Below are 9,324 nucleotides of genomic sequence, written 5' to 3' on the forward strand. Positions count from 1 at the left end.
ATTCATTTGACTTTCTGAGGTCAGATCTATTCCTCAATTCCATAAATCTAACCTTTCCAATCAATATAATCATGTAAAGCTCGAAACTTGATGCTTATATACATACATAATGGCATGAAATGGTGATTTAGACCCAAAAATGACAACCTAAGTCCAATCACCCCTCAAGGACCCATAAAGCATACTGGTTTAAGGTCTCTGAAACTCTTTGAGTCCAGATCCAAAGCATAGACTCGATAAGGGACCAATCTCTCCACATAAACATTCTCACAAGAGGTTAGAAAACCCTAATCTCTAAGTTCAATACCAAAACTGAAGAAGGTTCGAATGAATACCTGAAGTTCAAATCTCTAGACTCTGAAATTACTTGAATCACACCTCCTTCAGCCTCCTCTTGCTCTTGATCACCTTCTTTTTGCCAAGCCAACGAAAGAAAGATCAATAAAGGCTTCTCCTTCCTTCCAAACGATATAGATCACTAAGGGTACTCTCAAGGGACTGGTAGCCGCAATGGGAGGCTAAGAGTACCCTTAAATAGGCTCCAACCCCAGAGGATTAGGGTTTCATTAAACAACGTGGACTCGCCGAGTCCAATGCGAACTCAGATAAACAATCATGACCCTACTCGGCATGTCTACGCATCAACTCGCCGAGTTCCTTCTCATAATTTAAAAAATAAATATTAAATAGTATACCTGGGATTCCAGATGTTACAAGTATCTCAATAAAATTGGACACCTATGAGTTTAAATTTTGGATTCGTTACATTGATAGATCAATGGTGAATCTCAATAAAATTGGAGACCCACTAGACAGGTACACTTCTGATGCTTTCGAAGAGACTGCCTAGTACCGTGCTGCGTCTTTTGTGTTCTACCTTATCTACTTTGATGTTTGAATATGTAATGTTTAAACACTTATGTAAAACTTATAGTTATTAATGCAATGGTTGTTTGTACTTTGATTACTATAATGAATGTATTGTGATACTTACATGACATCCTTCACCCCCAAACATTTTTTCCGTTCTATTTTGGGGGTCTGACATCCGCCCCTACCAGTAAGTCGCAAGTAAAAGTCAATTGGTAGGCTTAAGGCTTACGAGGTCCAACTAATGTCCCGTAGCAGCCAAACAAGTTGGGAAGCGGGTTTGTTACTTACTCAAACAAAAAACAAGCTCAATAAAAAGTCTTCAGATAATGGGTTCTCAACAGGCGGTAGAGGACGGGGCCCGTCATAGCATGATGAAGGTTCAACGATCTGGTAATAGATTGTACAAAATTTCTCTCCATACAACTCTACATGTATGTTTAGCTACTAGTTTGGATGATGAGGCGTGGTTATGGCATGCGATGCTTGGCCACGTGAACTTCAGGATCATAGAATTCATTGTTGATGGGGAACTGGTGTATGGAGTATGAAAGATAAAGCATCCTACACCTTTATGTGAAGGTTGTCTAGTTACTAAGCAGACCTGACAAACGTTCCCGAAAGAAACTCAATGGCGGGCAAACAACCCATGGGAGTTGGTTCATGCAGAATTGTGCAGAACAGTAACACCAACTATAATGGGAGGCAATCAATATTTTTTCTGAATTGTTAATGATTACAGCAGGTATATGTGGATTTATGCTATTGAGACCAAGGATGAAGCTTTTTCAGCCTTCAAGAACATCAAGATTCGAGTTAAGAATGAAAGCTCGTTCAAATTGAAGGCATTACAAAAAAATCGAGGTGGTGAATTCATCTCTCAGAAGTTTACAAATTTTTGTGATAAAGAAGGAATAAAGAGGCAATTGACGACGCCGTACTTCCCTCAACAAAACTGGGTAGTAGAACATCCTAATTGAACTGTACTTGGAGATACGAGATCGTTGCTGAAAAGCATGAATGTGCCATAGACTTTGTCACACCCCAAAACCAAGAATGGCGCAAACGTTCTGGGGCGGAGGACGTCATGTACAGTATCATAACAATGAAAACTAGTAAACAAGCAACAACACCATCCATTGCATTAATAATATAATTTTAATACAAGTGTGTTATGTCAAATTATAATAGACACTAAAGTATAAACAAAATGAAATATGAGTCTTGAACGAGCTCCATCTTCTCTAAACCTTGCATCGGTACCTGTCTATGTTTGACCTGAGGATACAAGTTATTTTGAAAGAGAGTATCAGCTGTGAAGCTGGTGAGATCATGAGTATTTTAGTGTCTTAATTTGTATGTAATTATTTGTATGTATATGAATTGGAAGTATTGAAAATGTATATGAACTGTAAGTTTGAAAATGTATATGAACTGTAAGTTTGAAAATGCTTTGTAAAACACCTATAAATGTTTGAGAAACCCTGGAAATCCCTATCATTTATACTAGTATATAAAGTTGTCTTCTACCAATACCTAACTGCTCTGAATGTAGCCTTCTACCGAGACTTAAGTGTTCTAAATGTTCTTTTCTTGTAAAAGTGTGTAATTTTCCCAAGTGTAACTATCATTAACAAAATATAGTTTTTACATTTAATGTTTAAGTGAAAAGAATCACTAGATATATGTAAAAGGAAAATTTATGTAGTACTGTAATGTAGTGCTATAAAAACTATTGTTGTACTAACTACCTTAAACCGGATTTATATTAAGGCATCATGTGATTAATTGTACCATACCATCGATTGGGTAACAACGACAAATGTAGGTCGCAAAAAGGTATGATGTTTGGCACCCGCAGACCTGCAGGTCCGGCTGTAGCTAGCAACAAGGTGTAGGATAGTCAATCCAGTATAGATCTATACGCAAACTCATGCTCTCCCTCCAAGAGACTATGGCTACAACTCGGACCAATACATTTAAGGCATGCTCCGATACAGTGGATCACAATTATGTCAACATATTTATGTATATGTAATGTACTGAAATATTCTACGTGTGCTAGCTGTAATGTATGTTCTCTCTATCTAGCAAATATAGTAATGTACTGTAATGTTCTAGCCGTAATGTATGTGCTGTCTATCTAGCATGTATAGTAATGTACTATAAAGTTCTAGCGGTAATGTATGTGCTCTCTATCTAGCAAGTATTGACTCATGAATGAACTGACTCGTTGTATGATATCCCGTTCTAGTAGTAGTTGTAGTATCTTCCTAAACTACCCTTATGATAGTTTACTAGTAATCTAACTGGGACTTATGGACATGGATGTATACCCTTGCTACCCAAGGGCATTGGATGAACTAGAAGGACCTTTATGACTATATATGTACACATGATATATAACTAATATTTAAACAACGGGTACCCGATATCCCACCAGACCACATCTCAAGCGCAAAAAAAAAAATAGGGTGGATAGCCTTCCTAAGTCTTTTAAACATTTCTTATATAAGTATACATATATAGGCATGCAATTGATAATATAAAAGCATAAAATAAGTTTTGTAAAACCTTTGAACATAATTATTATCTAAGAAACGATCAACTTGATGTCAATCTATAAAACGGTTTGAAAGTGTGGGTTTGATAAAATAGCTGAAGTATAAAGTAACATTTGTTTGAAACACAATTATAAATGAGTTTGAAATGAAGCATACAGAGTAAAGTGTACAACCTAATAAGAAGTTTTAATCATATAAAATTTTTATGAAAATCATTTGAAGGAAACTGTTTGGTAAAATGGCTAATGAGTAGTAAATCATTTAAATGCTAGTTAGTAATCACATGTGACTGATATAGTAACTAACATGATTCTACTTGTATCCCCCCCCCCCCCCGCTTAAAACATTTAAAAACAGTTAAAAGATTGATTAAGGGGTATGAACTCACGTGTTGTGGGTGATACGAATGAACTGAAGAGGTAGGACTGCTAGGTGTCAAGTGAAGACTTTAGACACACACACAAAGGTCCTAATTTCATATGAAGACATATGTATATAAACAATTAGTGATTATAACACTAATTAAACATGTATACACATCCTACTGCGAGGAAAACACTTTTGGTCAAGTGGTAGGAGGCTAATGGGTTGCAACAAAGGAGTGCATGGCCTCTTATGGGAGTTTATGGTCAAAAGACCATATGTGTTGGAGTTTACGGCCCAGGGGAGTAAACTCCTAGCCGTAAACTCTCTATAGGGTCATTAAATGAAGCTAAACGCTATTACAACTTAAGTGGTGAAGTGCTTCAAGGCTTAGTAGCGTGTTAGGGCTTCCTTTTAGCTCCTTTGAGGAGTTCACGGCCCTGGGACCATATCCCTTGGAGATTACGGCCGTAATCTCCCTTGGGAGGGTGTTTGTGGTGTTTTCATGTCCCTAATTTAACTAGGAACTAAACTATGCTAGTGTACAAGGCTTTAGAAGAGCTTATATCACCATTTGGCACTATTGTTTGGAGTTCACGGCCCTGGAACTTCTTGGGCCGTGAACACCTTACTCTTGGTGTTCTAATGGTGTTTGCTAGTCCTAAAATCATTAGGTTACATGTATAAATTCAAGCCTAAGCCTTAGGAAGTGTTTGTGGCATCAAAACACCCCTAACTTGAGTTTTTGACCCATGAACCATTTGGTCATGTGTTTGTGGCCGTGAACACCCATAGGTGTTGGTATTTTGATTGTTTTGGGTCCTGTACATATCAAGGTAATGTGCTATGCTAGTCACTTTCAACCTTTTATTCTTAATGATTTTGTGGTCTAAACATGTCCTGGTAGTTCCTAGGTTGAGTTCCAAGGCTTAGAGGGAAATTGGGCACTCTTTTGGCCCTTAAAAAGGAGTTTACTCTCCAAGTGTTCTTGGGCGGTAAACTCCCAAATCTTGGGGTTTTGATCTGATTTTGATGTTATAACACACAATCTAAGCTATATAATATAACTAGATAGAAATACTCACGATTTGGGATAAAAACCCGAAGATCCGTGAGAGAGAATTCGGCTTTTCTCTAGTTGGAAATGCAACTAATATGATTCAGATTTCTATATATAGTCCTGAGATTTTTGGCAGAAAATATTTTATTCCCGGAATGAACTCTAATATCATAGAGTATTGGAATAACAGTGTTACACAAAACCCTAGTTCATCCACTCTCTTGATATCCCGTTAAGCGCTAAACCTGAAATACTCAAACTTATACCCAAAGTCTGGAATTTCACTGTAACTGTTCTAACTTCTATTGGCTTGGTATGGTTTGTTCAGAATGGAAATTTTGGGTTGTCACAGACTTTACAGGTAGAAGCTATTCATCATTATGTATACATTCTCAACCGAGTGCCAACTAAAGGAGTCAAGAATATGACGCCATACGAGCCGTGTAAGGGAATAAAACCGACATTACAACACATTAGGGTTTTTAGATGTGTCACACATGTAAAAAGATCCACAAACTTGCTCACTAAACTTTGCGACAGAAGTGTGGCAATGGTGTACTTGGGAGTGGGGGCAGGTACCAAAGCCTATTTTTATTTAACCCTAGTAAAAACAAGTTGCATGTGGCATGTGATGTTATATTTGAAGAAAAGGTTAAATGGAATTGTGGTGTAGCCTAAGGAAGTTAGCCCACTTGAAGGACAATTGGTTCCAAGTTCTTATCAACGTTGAAGTAGAAAGACGGGCACAAGGCCAAAATCAATTTGGTGAAGAAGATCTTAGCCCTATTGTAGACGACACAAGTGACTTAGTATCATCAGTATCAACTCCAACAACCAAGCTGTTGGGTTTTAATTTTGATAAGTTGTATTTTAGTAGTGTTTTGGTATTTAGTTTATCTTGTGAATTTAATAAATGATAGTAAGTTGAAAGTGTTAATGTTACGGAGTATTAGAAAGCAGTATTGTTGCTAGAAAGGTGGGCACGTGAGTTTTACTATTTTGCTCCTAGAGTTTAGCATGTATTGCTATAAATAGTCTCATATCTATTGAATAGAGTGTGAAACTTTTGAGTCTAAATTACTTCTATTCTCCATAATTGGTTTGTGCACATATATATATGTGTGAGTATGTGTTACTTGAAAGAGTGAGAGAGGGCCTGATATCTAACAATTGGTATCAGAGGCTAGGACTTGTTTAGAAGAGTCAGGTTTAAGAGTCAGTGGCGAGAAAGGAGGTGCAGCCCTTGGCTGCAGAGCTGAGAACGAAAGAAGACGACGGTGGGGTGATTTCATGTTAATGAAAGCAGCAAGTTTGAGATAAGCATAAAGCAAGTAGAAAGGCTTATCAAGGTGTGATTGGCAGAAAGAAGCATGCAGCAACCAAATACTTTTGACCAAGAAAGAAAGGAAAGCAAGAGAGATAGCACAAATCGAAGCAAGACACAACAAGATTCAAAGGATGACAACAAGACCGAAAGAGACTTTAGCAAGAATGATCGGTGGAAAGAATATTACAGGAGACAAGTACGGAAGGGGAGTCGAAAAAAATTGTGGATTGTGAGCAAGAGCACCAAGCTCATACCTGGTTCATAGTAAAAAGAAGAAAGACCGCTACAGATCAACAAATTAGACAGAAGAATGAAGAAAAAAGAAAAAGGAAAGATAGAAAGAATAAAGGAGTAAAAATCAAGAAAAGAAAGTAGTCTGTAGCAAGTAGCGGACAAGAAAGAAAGAAAAAATGACAGATAACGAGCAAGGCAGACCATGTTTGTTAATCAGAAGACATATGCAGCAACAAAAGTTTTTTGTTTGTTAGCAGGTAAGAACGAAGAAGTAGACAACAAGTGATTAACAAGTTGGAGAGGGCCGGTTTCAAGCAAGATAAGAAAGATAGGAAGAAAGAGGTTTGTAACAAGTAGCAAACCAGAAGTATGTAGCAAGTACCAGTCAAGAAGTATGAGCAAGATTATAGAAAGAGAAGCAATATCAAGATCATCAAGATTAAGGGGGTGAATGTTGGGTTTTAATATTGATATGCTATATTTTAGAAGTGTTTTGGTATTTAGTTTATCTTGTGAATTAAATAAATGATAGTAAGTTGAAAGTGTCAATGAAGGACCAGGTATTAAGGAGTATTAGAAAGCAGTATTGTTGCAGGAAAGTTGGGCACATGACTTTTCCTATTTCCTCTTAGAGCTTAGCTTGTATAGCTATAAATAGTGTCATATCTATTGAATAGTCAGTGCTACTTTTGAGTCTAAATTACTTCCATTCACCATAATTTCTTTGTACATACATATATATATATATATATATATATATATATCTGTGAGTGTGTGTTACTTGAAAGAGTGGGAGAGGACCTGATTTCTAACACAGGTTTGGTAACTCATCAATTTCATCTTCGAGCATAGGAAGCATATCAATTGAACACCAGGAAGTAATCAAAGAACCAAAAGATCTGCCTACAATCATACACCTGTTCCAGGGTTTCGACCATTATATGACATTTATGATCAAAGACAATTAGTAGAAGTGGAAGATGAACAAGAGGAATTGTTTTTTATTGGAGATGAGCCTACAACTTATTCTGAAGTAGAGTGTAACCGAGAGTGGGTAGATGTGATGAAAATAGAGCTTCGGTCGATTGAAAAAAATCATACATAGAGGCTTACCTATCTTCCTAATGGACACAAATCCATTGGGTTAAAGTGAGTGTTCAAACTAAAGAAGGATGATGAAGGAAAGGTAACAAAACACAATGCTCGTTTAGTGGCGAAGGAATACGTGCAAAAAAAGAGGGTGGATTTCGATGAACTGTTTTCACCGGTAGCTCATTTGGAAACCATTCGAGTATTGTTATCTCGGGCAGCAAAAGAAGGTTGGGTAGTTCATCACCTTGACGTGAAGTCTGCATTCTTGAACGGGAAGTTACAAGAAGAAGTTTATGCCAATCAACCAGATGGTTTCATTGTTGCAGGAAAGGAACACATGGTTTATAGGTTGAACAAAGTGCTTTATGGGCTACGATAGGCCCAACGAGCATGAAACATTCGGCTTGATAGAGAATTCAGAGGTGTCCACAAGATCAAGCAGTTTACAAATGTCAACATTTGAAGTCGGTAATGATAGTAGGAGTTTACGTTGATGATCTAATTGTAACAGATACAAGTAAGGATGAGATCGATGCATTTAAAAATCAGATTCGCATGGTGTTTGGTATGAGTGATTTCGGAAAGCTATCCTACTATCTTGGATTAGAAGTTAAGCAGAATAGAAACACTGTCACAATTAGGCAAGCTGGGTATGTGAAAAAGATACTACAAGACAGTTGGAATGGCAGATTGCAACCCCTCAAAGGGGCCCATGGAAGTAAAACTCAACATGACAAAAGAAGAGAAAGGGGTGGCAGTAATGCAACTGAATATCAGCGTCTCATTGGAAGCTTACTGTACCTGGTTCACACAAGACCAGACCTTGGATACTCGGTTGGTGTAGTAAGTATCTACATGGAATCCCCAAGAGAAAGTCATCTTAAAGCAATAAAACAAATTCTGATATATATCAAGGGGACGGTCAATCATGGGCTCGTATACTAACAAGGTGGATATGGAAAATTCGTTGGTTATACTGACAGTTGTCACGGAATGGACTGGGATGATGGGAAAGGAAAAATAGGAATGGCGTTTTACTTTTCAGGAAATCTGGTCACTTGGTGCTCACAGAAACAGCCTACATTAGCTTTATCTTCTTGTGAGTTTGAGTCTCGATGTTCTTGAACGATGAAAAAAGCTTCATCCTTGGTCTCAATAGCATAAATCCACATATACAAGTTGTAATCATCAACAATTAAGAAAAAATATCGATTGCCTTCCATTGTGGGTAAGAAGTCAATTGCAAAACTTGACTAGCTATGAAGTAAAAAGAGTCAAGTTATACGTTGATACCAAGTCTGCAATCGAGCTCCTGAAAGATTTAGTGTTTCATGGGAAGAGTAAGCACATCAACACACACTACCATTTCATCTGTGAATGTATCGAAATCGAATTGATCTATGTACAGCATATTAGCGGGTAAGAAAAGAAGGATGATATTTTGACTAAGTCATTGCCACGAGTGAAGTTTACGGAGATGAAGGATCTTAAGGGGGACGAGAACATTGCGGACACAAGTCAGAATTAAGGGGGTGAATGTTGGATTAATAATTCTAACATAGTCAAGTTTCACTGAATCCGGTAGAAATAATGGGTAAAACATGTTACCATTAGTATAGGAGTTAGTGGAGTAATGATTCCGTTTTTCTAAAGTAGTTTTGAATTTTAAATAGAAGTAGACGTCTCCTTTTTTTAATGTAGAAGTTCCACTTTCCAGTAAGAAAACAAATGCTCAAAAAGTTGCCCCATTTTCATCCTCTGTTCTTGTTATTTATCCCCTGCATGTTCTTTGTAATTTTGTCTCCATGCAGACC

The 9,324-nt window shown here is 37.3% G+C and overlaps 1 protein-coding gene across 1 annotated transcript; it reads left to right on the forward strand.

The window, feature by feature from the left end:
- Positions 1 to 7,981: 7,981 nt before the first annotated feature.
- LOC145036331 (uncharacterized) lies at positions 7,982 to 8,635 on the forward strand. Its single transcript, XM_078984778.1, has 2 exons — positions 7,982 to 8,307; positions 8,494 to 8,635. The coding sequence occupies exons 1-2, from the start codon at positions 7,982 to 7,984 to the stop codon at positions 8,633 to 8,635; spliced, it is 468 nt and encodes a 155-aa protein (XP_078840904.1).
- The last annotated feature ends 689 nt before the right edge of the window (positions 8,636 to 9,324 follow it).

The sequence above is a fragment of the Lactuca saligna genome, chromosome 3, assembly GCF_052625555.1.
Source record: "Lactuca saligna cultivar CGN05327 chromosome 3, ASM5262555v1, whole genome shotgun sequence".
Lineage (NCBI taxonomy): Eukaryota > Viridiplantae > Streptophyta > Magnoliopsida > Asterales > Asteraceae > Lactuca > Lactuca saligna.

Coding starts and splice junctions, on each gene's coding strand:
- LOC145036331 (XM_078984778.1), top strand. CDS start 7,982: ATGATAGTAGGAGTTTACGTTGATGATCTAATTGTAACAGATACAAGT. Junction 8,308..8,493: donor CGTCTCATTGGAAGCTTACT/GTACCTGGTTCA, acceptor TTATACTGACAG/TTGTCACGGAATGGACTGGG.